The 16822-nt window shown below is 32.3% G+C and overlaps 1 protein-coding gene across 2 annotated transcripts in view; it reads left to right on the top strand.

Moving 5' to 3' along the window:
- The window catches only part of LOC136864720 (KN motif and ankyrin repeat domain-containing protein 2), a 480434-nt gene that overhangs the window by 250970 nt on the left and 212642 nt on the right, over positions 1-16822 (top strand). For both annotated transcript variants that reach the window (XM_067142058.2, XM_067142057.2), the window contains exon 4: positions 4907-5066. In XM_067142058.2, the coding sequence (XP_066998159.2) occupies positions 4907-5066 (160 nt within the window). The remainder of the gene's footprint in view (positions 1-4906; positions 5067-16822) is intronic.

Raw genomic sequence — 16822 nt, 5'->3', positions numbered from 1 at the left:
GAAAGCTTCACTGTTGCTCAACCTTTAGGTACTGGAGTGTACTTACGCTGAAAATGTTCCTTGCTTTAAAATCAAAGTGTTAACACAATAGAATGAGCGAATGGCTACAGGGTTTGGTCATGTAGCTACCAGCTAACATTCGTGATATAGTGGGTTCAAACCCCAGTGCCGGCAGCCCTGGTTTCCTTTTTTAGCACGAGGCAAATGCTGGAGCTGTACCCTAATTAAGGACATAGTCGCTTCCTTCCCACTCCTAAACCTTTCCTATCCTATAGTCACCATAAAACCGGTGTGTGTCGGTGTGGCGTAGAAATAATAATAATAATAATAATAATAATAATAATAATAATAATAATAATAATAATAATAATAATAATAATAATAATCTACTGTAAATGTTTTCCCAGTAGTATGGATATAAAACAAATCATATTAAATGATTACTCTCGGGATTTACTCATCAGTTCTTCTCTTTTGTAAACTGTGATACAATCTTTTTTCGACCTACTTTCACAGCTGAACTTGCGTGGTAGAGTCAGTCATTTCACCTTATCCAGAATGCTACCGAAAATATTCTCCCAAACCCGTCTTGTACTTAATAAGATAGGACAATGAGGGAAGTTAGCAGAAAAAAATTGAGATAGGAAATCTAATCTTTTCGGGGGCGCTACTGAAATAGTGACCCAGAAATGGTACAAAAGCCGTCAATGAGATTTTTATGCTAGAAAGGCTTAAAAGTTACAATGCAGTGTCTGCAGAATAATTACAGTGTAACGTCGATGTCTCGAATAGTCTCGACAGCTAAATTTTATTTCGAGTTATCGAAACTTCGAGATATAGAGAATACTGTTTTTGAGCATGTGAAGCACATAATTGAGTCATATGTACCTACGGACTTATACTGAATACAGTATTATCGGCACACTTCATTTTGGTGCATTTACACCCTAGTGCTGAATCGACCGACCTCGGCAATCTTAGAGATTCGTACTGGCAACCTTTGAAACACAAACTATGAATCACTTAAGCATCGTTGTGCGGCATCCGGCGTACACTTTACGTACTAGTACTGTTGTTGTTTACACAGCAAAGCCAAACTATAGAATTCATGCTAGGAACAAGATTCGCATCGAGAAATGTTATGTAATGTTATATAAAGTGTATGTGACATAGTTGTTGGCTTAAGATAATAACGGTTTAGAAACTTCATATCGATTGATCATATTCTCGATTCAATTCAGATTTCGTTTTCATTCAGTTGGCAACACTATCGGAACCGGGACAGCTTCCTCCTTACTCCCCATCCCGTACACAAATGCACCAAGATAGTGTGCCGATAATATGTTTAACAGTATTTAACAAATACGAACAAACTCGTAATTTACATTACTTTAATTATAACCCTTATTACAGTAACTTATTAGAAGACAGAATACAGTACATACAGTAATGAAACAAGAAACATACCTCCGTTAACACCTTTGGAAAAAAATCAGCTAGTCTCTTCTGTTTTTTCGCTGTTAACCTTGGTTTCTTCCACATACTTTTCAAAATCGTTTATGGCTTTGAAAACACTTAGTCATTTATTTTCTACTGATTCTGTATGTACAATCGAAGAATAGCCACTGCACTTAACGCCTGGTCTGCTGAGTGTACAGGAGAAGGCAGCTCCAAATTCTTCTTCCCTTTTTTTGCTCGGCTGCAGTGCTGACTGTATCCGTAGGAGGTTCAGACACTAGAACGTCAGAGTCAACATTTATGTAAGTCTCAAAATCATCTTCGCAGTTAACAAGCTGCTGATACTCCACCCATTCTTCAGAAATAGGAGTGACTTCCCCCTCTTCGTGTTCTGAAGTTCGTAAGTCACCTTTAAAAAAATCCTGCTTTACATTAGCCCACAATTTACTCAGCATTCATATAGATTCTAGTAGATTGTCTGTTAATGACTCCTCCGATTCAATTCCTCTCAGAATTCTCTGAACAGCGCTCTTCCTATTGAAGTGCTTCAAGAGGGGGGGCAAATTGCAGCCTTGCCTCACTCCTGTATGGATTGCTGCTTCTTTTCCATTGCCTTCGATTCTTATCACTGCAGATTGATTTTTGTACAGATTGTAGATAATTCTTTCCCGGTATCTGATCCCGATAACTTTCAGAATCTCAAAGAGCTTGGTCCATTCAGCAGTATCGAACGCCATTTTCTAGATCTACGAATGGCATGTACGTGGGCTTGTTTCTTAATTCGATCCTGTAAGATCAGATTAAAGTCGTGTTCCTATATGTATGCTGAATTCAAACTGATCTTCTCCCAACTCGGCTTCAACTTGTTTTTCCATTCTCCTGTAAAAACTTCCCAAGTGAGAGTTTCCAATGTGGTGGTTATCCGTGACTGGGTGAGAAGAGTGTTTATTCATTCATTTATGCACGAACACGATTCAATCATGAAATCATTCATTCATTCATTCATTCATTCAATTTATTCAACTTGTATGTTGTAATTGTAGGATAACTCTATAAAAACTGGTGACACAAAGTAAGCACTAATAAAACTTACGGAGGGTGAGATACATGTTTGTCCTAGACTTATAGCTGCGTCAACGTCTAGGACAAAAATAAATAAATAAGTAAATAAATAAATAAATAAAACTTTAAAAACTACTATTTTGAAATTGGGTTGAAATAGTTAATAAGGTTAACTTTAATGTAGTAATAGGTACATAGTAATAAGCAAAGGAATGAATGTACCAAAACACATTTTGGATTACAATAAATTATTACTCCACAAGTTTCAGGTGATCCGAAACTGGAGGATGGCAATATTCTATTCTATTAGACTGTTCCCGGTAGTTTTCACTCTTGTCAGCACTTTCTTTCTTGGGAATAAGTATAACAACATTCTGTATGAATTTGGATGGCACTTCTCCTGTATCATACATCATAGACACTAAATGGAATAACCTCGCCAAGCTGGTTTCTTCCAAGGCAGTGAGTAATTCTGAGGGTATGCAATCAATTCCAGGTGCCTTTTTCCTATTTAGGTCTCTCAAAGCTCTGTCGAATTCTAATCTCAAAACTGGGTGTCCCAGTTCATCAGCGTCAACAGCCTATTTTTGGTCCAGAACAGTATCATCTACTTCTTTCCCTTGATACCATTGTTGAGTATGTTCCTGTCATCTTTCTGTCATGTCTTCTTCTTCCTAGAAGTGGTTTTCTATCTGAGCTCTTAATATTCTTGCACAGTTTTTCCTTCTCCAAATATTTCCTCGATGTTTCCTGTATGCAGCATCAACCTTTCCTAGGACCATAAAACTTCAACATCCGTGCACTTCTGCGTTAGCCATTCTTCCTTAGCTGTTCAGCATTTTCTATATACTCGTACTTCATTCTTTAATCGCCTGTATTCTTTTCTGCCTTCCTCATTTTTTGCATTCTGGTATTTTCGCCGTTCATCAAACAGGTCTAACACCTCCCGACTTATCTGCTGGTTCTTAGTTGATCTTTCCTCTCTTCCTAACCTTTTCTTTAGCAGTCTTACTGATCTCGCTCATTCTTCAAGACTGTCCACTCTTCATCTATCGTTTCTTTCAGCCTTTTCATTTACAGTAGACCTTGTGGAACATAGTCCTTGAAACAATCCCTCACACTCCTTTCTTTTAACTTATCTAGATCCCATCTTCTTATATTCGTTCCTTACTTTAATTACTTAAATTTCTTAAACCTCAGATGACATTCCATGACCAACAATCTGTTCAGAGCCCATGTCAGTTCCTGGGAAGGTCTTGCGATCCAACACCTGGTTTCTGAATCTGCCTAATCATAATGAAGTCCAGGTATCGTATACGTATGTGGCCGTTGTTCGTGGTGTATGAACCAAATATTAGCAAGGAATACATTATGATCAGTGCAGAATTAAACTAGTCGACTCTTCCATGGCCTACAACTGCATCCCAGTCTGTCATAACAAGTAGTCTCGTCTCCTTTTACACATTGTATTCAGTCGTCTATCTGTTCATATATTTCAATTTCTGTATCATCTGCTGAAATAGTAAGCGTATAGACCTGCATTATTGTGGTGGGCATTGGCTTGGTGTCTATCTTAACAATAATTCGTTCACTATGGTGGTCGTAGTAGCTTGCACGCTGCCCCATTTTCTTATTAATTATTAAACCCACTCCTCTATTTCTCTGTAGACTTTGTGTTGGTAATTCTGTAGTCGCCTGACCATAAATATTGCTCTTCCTGCCAACGTACTTCACTTATACTAACTACATCTAACTTCAGTGTATCAATTTCCCTTTCAGATTCTCTAACCTACAACGATTCAAACTTGTAATATTTCACGTTCCGACTTGGAGGATATCAGCGTTCATCTTCCTGATGATTGCCTCTCCCGTGTAGTCTCCCCCCGAATGGGAGACTATTTTCATCTCCGGAATATTTTACCTGGGAGGAAGCTGTCATCAGTACATTATTCATAGATTCATACAGAGAACTGCATGTCTTTAGGAGTTAGTTACGGCTGTAGTTTCCTGTTGCTTTCATCCGTGTAGCAGTATTAACACTGCTAAACCACGTTAAATATTATCACAACGCCATATCAGTCAATCATCCGGTCTGCCGCCCTTACAACTTCGAGAGACTGCTAATCCATCTCCCCGCCCCTTTCGATGAACTATTCGTTAGTCTGGTCTCTCGACAGATACCCATCGATATGGTTGCACCTACAGCTTGGCTAGCTACTTCATTGGGGCGCGCAAGGCCACATGGTTCATAGGGGAGGGTAAGTGAAATACCCAGATTGATATTTTGTAACCACTTCTTTTCTCACTCCTACCTGATTGTGAGATAGCCCATTTGACGTCACAGAGCGGTGATGTGAAATTAACCTTTCTACTTTAATCTTTGCAGATTCCACAAGAAGAGTCTGTTTCTCCTGGTGCGATTGTTGGTGATGCGCTCAGCCAAGCGGTGGAAGTATTTGAAGATACCCTCCAACGCAGCCACAAATCTTCAGTCACTCCGTTAGAATCTTCCTGTCAAAAAATTGACGGACAAGACACAAATTCAGGTAAGGATCTTTTTGTATTCGGTAGTATCTCTTCTCTAGCGGGTATAGTTTTTCTGTTTTAATGTTATTTTTTCAGGGTGTCGAACCATGTGGATCTTTTGCCCCTACTGGCACCATATTGTATGAACCTTGTTATTGGTATGGCGGTAGTGTGGAATGCTGTATGTGAGGAAAGGAACATGAAGGACGTCACAAACACCCAGTCCCCAGGCCAGGGATATTATTCATTACATTTATAAACACCTGACCCAGCCGGGAATCGAACCCGGGGCCGCCGGGTGACAGGCGGACGCGTTGCCTCCTACACCGTGGGGCCTGACAGCTGGTATAGTTAATAGGACTGGAATAAAATCACTCTGCATTACTCCTACCTTACGAGAAAATTCTAACCTTTTCCTTAGGATGAACAAAATAAATAAAATAAATTTTAATCTTACCGTACAACACCATGTGCTGAACATCAGAGAGACAGAATGAGAACGACCAACCATGCTGCCAGCTCTGTACATGTATTAAAGGTGGAAGGACAAGGAGCAACATCTTCACGCCATGGGGCTTGTCATGCCATTGTGACTACTTCATGATGGAAGGACACGGTATAGTAACTTAGGATGGTCGAGGATAGTTTAAACAGAGACTATATCTCAGTGTTAAGTTGATTTCGCTCAAAAATTTGGCTATTGCTTTATATATAGTTAATGCCATTACTGCTTAACAACAACGAAAGAGACATAAGAAGTGGACCTTCCAGTTTTATAAGGGATTGATGTAAGTTAGTTGCTTGTAATTTGTATTTAGTGCGTCCTAAAATTATAGGGTTGAGGTCTGCATTTTAATTGTGATCAGAGGGACAGTTTGTGGGAGTCTACAACATTGATTCTGAACAGATTGGCTGGGGTAGGATGCATGTGCATGTCCAAGTATCATTCTGATAATTGAGGTGGTATGTCGGCGAGTAATATAGTAGATTGAACCATGGGTTCCGTGAGATGTATCTGCATAGCGGCGTAATGCTTTCATTTGATGAGCTGAGTTGTCCAGTGGTTTGACCATTCTCTGCAAGCCTGTTTCTTGATGTGATTTTGGAAGTCCGTATATGGTAGGGGTGTTGCTTGGAACTGGCCTTCTGTGATGCTCCGCTTCGCCAGTTGGTCTACTGTTTCGTTGGGTAGAATTCCAGGGTGGCCTTTCATCCACAAACTTCTTTTCGATTTTTCTTAGCTTGGTATATACTACTCAGTATGTCGATTATGTATTTATTCAAGCGCTTCTTCCTGCACGATTGTTCTAATTTTTGAAGTGCACTTGTAAAGTAGGTGAGAATTAATATTTATTGGTGTGTTGCACGCCGTACTGATGGCTGATTTAATGGCACGGCAAGTATTTTAGCTGTGAACACAAGCTTTACTAGGAAGAGACAATGTCCTGGAAATATTGAGAGCAGGGCAATAGTACGCATAACCGTCTCCTCCTTCGGTCTTAGACCCGTCTGTGTATATTTAACTATAACTGGCCCAATATAAAGATTTGTTACTATCTCGTTGATACTGGTATTGCAGATTAAACAATCTCGTAGATAAAATGTGGATGGTTCGAAATACTGCAAGCGATGAGTCTTAGAGTAATTGGGGGGGGGGGAGAGAGAGAGAGAGAGAGAGAGAGAGAGAGAGAGAGAGAGAGAGAGAGAGAGAGAGAGAGAGAGAGAGAGAGAGAGAGAGAGAGAATGAATTATTTCCTGCATTGCCAGTTGTTATAGTACACGAGTCACCGGATGAACCTGTGATACCAATGGAAAGCTCTCAGCGTCCTTTACATGGTTGTGAAATTTTCCGTTTTCAAACCCTGATAAAATAGTTTGAAATGGCCAAAAGAGAATTCCGTCAATTTGCAAAATTTGCCCCCATGGTCTAGGGGTAGCTAGATTCCCTCTTATCCGGACGCTTCCTATTGGATTCCCGGCCAAGTCTGGTATTTGTTTGTGGATTTGAGGACAGGTTCGAAATCCACTCAGCCCATGTGAGAACAGTTGAAGCGCTATCCGACAATGATATAGCAGCCCCGCTCTAGAAAGCCAAAATTAACGCTGAGATAATTAGTCGCGCTGATCACTCGTCAGTTCGTAATCTGCACGCCTCCGGGCTGAGCAGCGGTCGCTTGATAGGCCAAGGCCCGCCAGGGCTGTAGCGCCATTGGTTTTTATTTTTATTTTTATTAGTATCATTAACTGACGTTGCGATCATGCTAGTAAGTTGAAGATAATGGGGAGATTGATCTTTGTCAATCTCATAGTTACAACTAAGGTATTGAGCCTCAGAGGTTGCCTCAAGATGTTTTCTGGCTGTGCCTGTTTTTGGTCCGCGAGAGGTTTATTTTTTATTTTTATTTTTATTTTTATTTTTATTTTTATTTTTATTTTTATTTTTATTTTTATTTTTATTTTTATTTTTATTTTTATTTTTATTTTTATTTTTATTTTTATTTTTATTTTTATTTTTATTTTTATTTTTATTTTTATTTTTATTTTTATTTTTATTTTTATTTTTATTTTTATTTTTATTTTTATTTTTATTTTTATTTTTATTTTTATTTTTATTTTTATTTTTATTTTTATTTTTATTTTTATTTTTATTTTTATTTTTATTTTTATTTTTATTTTTATTTTTATTTTTATTTTTATTTTTATTTTTATTTTTATTTTTATTTTTATTTTTATTTTTATTTTTATTTTTATTTTTATTTTTATTTTTATTTTTATTTTTATTTTTATTTTTATTTTTATTTTTATTTTTATTTTTATTTTTATTTTTATTTTTATTTTTATTTTTATTTTTATTTTTATTTTTATTTTTATTTTTATTTTTATTTTTATTTTTATTTTTATTTTTATTTTTATTTTTATTTTTATTTTTATTTTTATTTTTATTTTTATTTTTATTTTTATTTTTATTTTTATTTTTATTTTTATTTTTATTTTTATTTTTATTTTTATTTTTATTTTTATTTTTATTTTTATTTTTATTTTTATTTTTATTTTTATTTTTATTTTTATTTTTATTTTTATTTTTATTTTTATTTTTATTTTTATTTTTATTTTTATTTTTATTTTTATTTTTATTTTTATTTTTATTTTTATTTTTATTTTTATTTTTATTTTTATTTTTATTTTTATTTTTATTTTTATTTTTATTTTTATTTTTATTTTTATTTTTATTTTTATTTTTATTTTTATTTTTATTTTTATTTTTATTTTTATTTTTATTTTTATTTTTATTTTTATTTTTATTTTTATTTTTATTTTTATTTTTATTTTTATTTTTATTTTTATTTTTATTTTTATTTTTATTTTTATTTTTATTTTTATTTTTATTTTTATTTTTATTTTTATTTTTATTTTTATTTTTATTTTTATTTTTATTTTTATTTTTATTTTTATTTTTATTTTTATTTTTATTTTTATTTTTATTTTTATTTTTATTTTTATTTTTATTTTTATTTTTATTTTTATTTTTATTTTTATTTTTATTTTTATTTTTATTTTTATTTTTATTTTTATTTTTATTTTTATTTTTATTTTTATTTTTATTTTTATTTTTATTTTTATTTTTATTTTTATTTTTATTTTTATTTTTATTTTTATTTTTATTTTTATTTTTATTTTTATTTTTATTTTTATTTTTATTTTTATTTTTATTTTTATTTTTATTTTTATTTTTATTTTTATTTTTATTTTTATTTTTATTTTTATTTTTATTTTTATTTTTATTTTTATTTTTATTTTTATTTTTATTTTTATTTTTATTTTTATTTTTATTTTTATTTTTATTTTTATTTTTATTTTTATTTTTATTTTTATTTTTATTTTTATTTTTATTTTTATTTTTATTTTTATTTTTATTTTTATTTTTATTTTTATTTTTATTTTTATTTTTATTTTTATTTTTATTTTTATTTTTATTTTTATTTTTATTTTTATTTTTATTTTTATTTTTATTTTTATTTTTATTTTTATTTTTATTTTTATTTTTATTTTTATTTTTATTTTTATTTTTATTTTTATTTTTATTTTTATTTTTATTTTTATTTTTATTTTTATTTTTATTTTTATTTTTATTTTTATTTTTATTTTTATTTTTATTTTTATTTTTATTTTTATTTTTATTTTTATTTTTATTTTTATTTTTATTTTTATTTTTATTTTTATTTTTATTTTTATTTTTATTTTTATTTTTATTTTTATTTTTATTTTTATTTTTATTTTTATTTTTATTTTTATTTTTATTTTTATTTTTATTTTTATTTTTATTTTTATTTTTATTTTTATTTTTATTTTTATTTTTATTTTTATTTTTATTTTTATTTTTATTTTTATTTTTATTTTTATTTTTATTTTTATTTTTATTTTTATTTTTATTTTTATTTTTATTTTTATTTTTATTTTTATTTTTATTTTTATTTTTATTTTTATTTTTATTTTTATTTTTATTTTTATTTTTATTTTTATTTTTATTTTTATTTTTATTTTTATTTTTATTTTTATTTTTATTTTTATTTTTATTTTTATTTTTATTTTTATTTTTATTTTTATTTTTATTTTTATTTTTATTTTTATTTTTATTTTTATTTTTATTTTTATTTTTATTTTTATTTTTATTTTTATTTTTATTTTTATTTTTATTTTTATTTTTATTTTTATTTTTATTTTTATTTTTATTTTTATTTTTATTTTTATTTTTATTTTTATTTTTATTTTTATTTTTATTTTTATTTTTATTTTTATTTTTATTTTTATTTTTATTTTTATTTTTATTTTTATTTTTATTTTTATTTTTATTTTTATTTTTATTTTTATTTTTATTTTTATTTTTATTTTTATTTTTATTTTTATTTTTATTTTTATTTTTATTTTTATTTTTATTTTTATTTTTATTTTTATTTTTATTTTTATTTTTATTTTTATTTTTATTTTTATTTTTATTTTTATTTTTATTTTTATTTTTATTTTTATTTTTATTTTTATTTTTATTTTTATTTTTATTTTTATTTTTATTTTTATTTTTATTTTTATTTTTATTTTTATTTTTATTTTTATTTTTATTTTTATTTTTATTTTTATTTTTATTTTTATTTTTATTTTTATTTTTATTTTTATTTTTATTTTTATTTTTATTTTTATTTTTATTTTTATTTTTATTTTTATTTTTATTTTTATTTTTATTTTTATTTTTATTTTTATTTTTATTTTTATTTTTATTTTTATTTTTATTTTTATTTTTATTTTTATTTTTATTTTTATTTTTATTTTTATTTTTATTTTTATTTTTATTTTTATTTTTATTTTTATTTTTATTTTTATTTTTATTTTTATTTTTATTTTTATTTTTATTTTTATTTTTATTTTTATTTTTATTTTTATTTTTATTTTTATTTTTATTTTTATTTTTATTTTTATTTTTATTTTTATTTTTATTTTTATTTTTATTTTTATTTTTATTTTTATTTTTATTTTTATTTTTATTTTTATTTTTATTTTTATTTTTATTTTTATTTTTATTTTTATTTTTATTTTTATTTTTATTTTTATTTTTATTTTTATTTTTATTTTTATTTTTATTTTTATTTTTATTTTTATTTTTATTTTTATTTTTATTTTTATTTTTATTTTTATTTTTATTTTTATTTTTATTTTTATTTTTATTTTTATTTTTATTTTTATTTTTATTTTTATTTTTATTTTTATTTTTATTTTTATTTTTATTTTTATTTTTATTTTTATTTTTATTTTTATTTTTATTTTTATTTTTATTTTTATTTTTATTTTTATTTTTATTTTTATTTTTATTTTTATTTTTATTTTTATTTTTATTTTTATTTTTATTTTTATTTTTATTTTTATTTTTATTTTTATTTTTATTTTTATTTTTATTTTTATTTTTATTTTTATTTTTATTTTTATTTTTATTTTTATTTTTATTTTTATTTTTATTTTTATTTTTATTTTTATTTTTATTTTTATTTTTATTTTTATTTTTATTTTTATTTTTATTTTTATTTTTATTTTTATTTTTATTTTTATTTTTATTTTTATTTTTATTTTTATTTTTATTTTTATTTTTATTTTTATTTTTATTTTTATTTTTATTTTTATTTTTATTTTTATTTTTATTTTTATTTTTATTTTTATTTTTATTTTTATAATACTTCACCAGCAGAAGCCATGTTAGAGAAGTAAAGGGAAAGGCAGAAAGGAACAGTTTGCCGTTGTCTAACTGGCAAATAATGTACGAAACTAAGCTCGACAAAGTCTCTCTATGGCACTGAAATGAATGACTTATGGATTTTAGTGCTGGGATGAGTCCGAGGATTTCGGCTCGCCAGGAGCAGGTCTTTTGATTTGACACCCGTAGGCGACCTGCGCGTCGTGATGAGCATGAAATGGCCCCCGTGCCAGGGCAATTAACCAATTATGGTTGAAATTCCCGACCCTGCCTGGAATCGAACCCGGAACCCCCTGTGACCAAAGGCCGGACATGCAGTGTGGTGTTGGCCTATTTGTAGACACCCAATACCTGCTAAGTCGGACAGTTTAACAAAGAAAACTCCAGATACCGTAACTGGTTTGAGAGGACTTGGAAAGTATGCACCGTTACTCATCCTTTGCAAGAGTGGTTTCCAAGAATTTCAGCAGAAGGCAATAACACATTTGCTTGCACAGTTACCACACTGGCCCGTTATTCCAACCCTCTTAATGTTTGAGGGTTAGTTGACAGTGCATTCCGACTGAGTGCAGGTGTTTCTTATTACTTGACTGTTGTTAAAATCATTGGATATCGTGTTATTACGGCGACAAAATGGATATATTGTATTTTATAGAAAGAAATGGTAAGTCTTTAATATTCATGTACTTTAATATCGTAGTTCTCTGTTGCGACAGTTGTTTGTAAAGTATTAGCATTAGTATTCCAGCAACAAACCTGTCTACATGAACGGCCGTTTTCATAGCTTGCAGATTCTGTTAAACACGATTGATGCACAGTAATTAAAAAAACATATTACAGTAGAACGTTCGCATAGCGACATCGGTTTCAGTGACCCCTCGTCTGTAGCGCCAGGTATTCTGTGATACTTTGTACCAACATACTCCTCACGAGGAGGGTCATAGGAGTCACCCTAGCTTATTTTGAGTTTGACCGGTGGTTTATTCCCCTCGTGACGCTACGTCATTTTTCCGGTGTGAACTCCAACCCACGATCCTCAGAGATTCGAACTACGCTAATCATCCCGCCCCCATCTGCGTACACACATACTCTCTACACATTTTCCGTAATTTCTGGCTTCGACCTGATTCAAACATATTTGAATAACGGGCATTGTTAGCGGACAGTCACGTGTAGGTCTGCTTGGCGCGCACGAAGTCTGGTAGCTATTTGGTTTACTTTGCACTGACGCACAGTTCTAATGGCGACGATAATATACGACAGGGCTGGGATTGGGAAGGAAGCGACCGTGGCCAAGTGTGAAAATAGGAAACCGCGGAAAACCATCTTCAGAGCTGCCGACATTTACCACGTTTCCATGGTGAATTCAAGTAGATTTCAATAAGTTTTCTGTATCAAATACCTCATGCAAACGGGGACTCGGTTCGTATTGAGCTCAAAGTCGATATTATTGGGAAGTGGGATCGAATCCTACTCAATACGGATATATCATGGAAACGCGGAACGTATTGAAAACTGTTTGAAAATGCTACGGATGTTCGATTGTAGTTTATCATGTGCTTCCTGTGATTTCGTTCTTGTTCACTTGATATTTTGCCATTTGTAGTATTAGTAGAAACCTGTGGACTTCGGAGGAGAGCATACCGTTATTGGAAATAATACAAAGGAACTACACAAGCTCTTCGACGGAAACAGATTTGCAACAGTTCTATATTCAGCACATGAAGCTAGTTAGTGCAAAGCGATTACAATTTTTTCTCAACAGACATTGGTTTGCTAACGAAAGACTCGTTTGATTTGGGATATGGTTTAAGACGCAGACACAAGAATTTAAATGTCGAAGAACTCATCCTGAAATTGTCTAAGCAATCATCTTCTGTGGAATACCGTTGTACTATAAGCTCCCACGAGTCCTTACTCCTTTGTTTTACAGAGTACCACCTTTTCTTCATATGCTTATTTGTTTATCGTAGACTGAAGGAAAAGCATACGCGGTGCCTGCAACTGCTGCAGAAATAATACAGTTTCACTCCGTCGCTCCAATCGTTCCTTCTCCCATCTCTCAAATGAATGGATTAAACTTACAAAAAAAAAAAAAAAAAAAAAAAAACTGATACACTTTTAGGCACAATACCAGAGCTTTTGAAACTCCCATTGCTTTCGATTATTGTAAGGGTTATACGCTGTAGGCTACATAAAACAAGTTTGTGTCATGGACTTCAAATTCCTTTGGTAATAATGGACAAGGACTTCTTTATTTACTCTCGTTTGGTTAGGGTTGGCCGTTGCTTTCAAGCGCTACATGTCGGATTATTTTCGTACGCCTCGTGCGATCTCGTAATCTAAGAGTGTCAAGACTATCGTATTCAAATTGATTTGATTACGGATTGAATATTACATGGAAACGGGTAACGTATTGAGTACGGAAAGCGTATTCAAATAGATTTCAATCCCCGTGGAAACGTGGTAATTGTTGCTCTTTCGAATGCAAGCTACCACGAATCTACTACTCAGGCGAGCAGGGGGAGAGGTGGTACTCCCACGTGGCGCGTCCCAGGTGGCGAATAGGGGGGGTCCTAACCGGCTTGCCGGCGGACTTGAGGAAAATAAAATACCTCTCGCGGGTCGGGGTCGCACATGTAGAATACACCAGCGGTATCCCCTGCCTATCGTAAGAGGCTACTACAAGGGGCGACCAAGGGATGATTGAATTAGAACCATGAAACTACATTTGATTCGTACCATCATGCGGGGAACACCATGGGTTGCATGTACTTGCGAGTAGTATCACTAAATTGGTACGAAATAGGTTTGTGATTAGTTGCAGTAAAAAGCCTGGCCTGGTGGATTCCAGTACCCGTGCGTTGTACCCATGTGAGCAACACCGCGGGTCTGGCCGTAGCCTGTGAGTTGTACCGCTATATGAGCGGCACCGTGGGTCAGCGTTGCCTGAGATTGGTACCCACTATGTGGGGAATACCGGCGCCCGTGACTAGTACACCTAGGTGAGGAACCTTACCGGTTTGCGTTGGCTATGAGTGGCGCCATTGTGTGAGAAACACCATAGGTCTGCGTTCCCTGTACGAATTGCAATATTTGTGAGCAGTGCCATCTTGTGTGGACCACCGTGAGTCTTCGCTACTTTTGATCAGTACCCCAAAATGACAAATACCAAGGTTCTACTTTACTCGCGACATGTACCATTTTGTGGGGCCTTAGACGTGAATTTAGCACCCCTTCAGACATCAAGCATCATTGTGCTTTATAAATGGTCCCTTGGTCAGTAATACTCTAATTAACTACCTTCTTTTTTAGTCTGATCCACTGTTTTTGTTTGTTTGTTTGTTTGTTTGTTTTTTTGTTTTGTTTTTTGTAGGGTTCATGTCCATCCATTAATTCTTCATGACATTTTTTATTTTATTTTAGTCAGTGGATGAATTTGAATTTTTTTGTTATTTCATTTTGTACCATTAGGGGCCGATGACCTCGATGTTAGGCCCCTTTAAACAAGCATCATCATCATCGAATGCAAGCTAACGGTTACACGCCTCGAACCGCATCTTGAAGTCTGATAACCTGAGTTAGTCTTTTCTCAGCATTGCTGTGTGTGTTTTAACGACTAATTAGCAAGCCTCATGACGTAGCGATAGCGCGCCTGCCTCGTAAAAATTATTTCGAAGCCCCGGTTTCAGTTTCCGGTCAGACCAGATGTCTAAATTTTGGACTGAGGGCTGGAACTGGGTTCTCAGCCTCGTGATACCAAGTGAGTACGTGATATGAAAGGCAGCGTACCCGGTCAGGGAAGCCAAGCAATACAGCTGAGGATATTGTCTCGCTCATAGCGTACCACTCCAGTACCTGCTGGCCCTCTGGCTGGGCAACAGTCCTCTTGACAGGCCAAGACCCTAATGGGCTGTTACCAGGGCTGTAGTCGCGGGTATACGCCGTATGCCCTTTGCTTAAACCCCACTCACTAGAGTATAGCTTCTACTTTAGTTACTTTTTAATTTCGCCATCTGGGCCGATGACCTTTGATGTTAGGCCCCTTAAAACAACAAGCATCATCATCATCATCATCATCATCAATTTCGCCATTCTGTCTGTGAGTTTTAACTTTTCACCTACGCTCGTAAGCGCAAATATCGCTTTGATGAATAACATCATTAACCCCCTCTCCGCATGGCACTACACCCCTTGTAGGATTCGGAAGGTAGTGGCCGTAGCCTTAATTAAGGTACAGCCCCAGAATTTACCTGGTGCGAAAATGGGCAACCACAGAAAACAATGGTCAGGGCTGTCGACGGTGGGATTCGAACCCACAATCTCTCCAATGAGAGCTCACAGCTGCGCGACCCTGACCGCATGGTCATCTCGCTTGGTCAAGAGTTTGTTCAAGTGAAAAATGACACAGGTCAAAAGAGGCACCTTGGAGTGTTTTTTGATGAATAGCTGGAAGTAGGACCAGTAGAAAACAATTGTGTGAGCAAATTAAGGTTCTCAAACTAGTGCATTCAAAAATGGATTTCTTCTTTATCATCACAAATTGCCTTATATATGCCTATTTTATGCCAAATTGAGGGAAGTTTGTTGTAACTAGTTAGAATCTACTAATTTTAAATGTCAGAGTGGTCTGGCATCCGGTATTTGTCATGCCCTGACTTATTGTACCCTGTGAAAACGTTGTGACTACAGTGCTAGCTGTTACGCCAGGGCTTTGTTCTTGTATTTGCAATTGAGCCGAGCTGAAAGGCTTACGCGATGTAGTGCCGACTTTCTAATGTGGTGCCATCGGCCCTGGCTGTATCCTGTGATATATATATATATATATATTTTTTTTTTTGCTAGGGGCTTTACGTCGCACCGACACAGATAGGTATTATGGCGACGATGGGATAGGAAAGGCCTAGGAGTTGGAAGGAAGCGGCCGTGGCCTTAATTAAGGTACAGCCCCAGCATTTGCCTGGTGTGAAAATGGGAAACCACGGAAAACCATTTTCAGGGCTGCCGATAGTGGGATTCGAGCCTACTATCTCCCGGATCCCTGTGATATTTGAAGGTGCTCAAATACATCAGCCTTCTGTCGGTAGATTTACCGGCACTCAAATGAACTAAGAGTCGTACGTCTCTCTGAAAACCATGGCAATAGTTAGTAGGCTATAAAACCAATAATATTATGTAATTAATCGAGAGATAAGATTGAAAATTAAGTTGCCCAGCTCCTTAGCTGCATGGTCAGCTTCGCGGCCTTCGGTGCAGTATGTTCTAGGTTCGATTTCCCAGAGAGTTTTTGCCGTGACTGATTAAATCCTCTGGCTTGGGGACTGATTGATAGTATTAGTTTCAGTACACCCTTTTCATATACATACACGAAACACACTACTATACCAACCGTCACTGAAAGACGCAATAGCGAATAGTTCCCTCATCGGGTTGGAATTAGGAAGAGCATCCAGTGGTAAAATACGAAGTCCGGTATGTGCGACACAGTTCGCACCCGTGACCTCACCCGGGTGTTGAGAAAAACAGCAGAATTTCCGATAT

The sequence above is a fragment of the Anabrus simplex genome, chromosome 2 (genome assembly GCF_040414725.1).
Source record: "Anabrus simplex isolate iqAnaSimp1 chromosome 2, ASM4041472v1, whole genome shotgun sequence".
Classification (NCBI taxonomy): domain Eukaryota; kingdom Metazoa; phylum Arthropoda; class Insecta; order Orthoptera; family Tettigoniidae; genus Anabrus; species Anabrus simplex.
The sequence above is the reverse complement of the archived record's forward strand: the minus strand, read 5'-3'. Positions and strand labels throughout refer to the sequence as shown.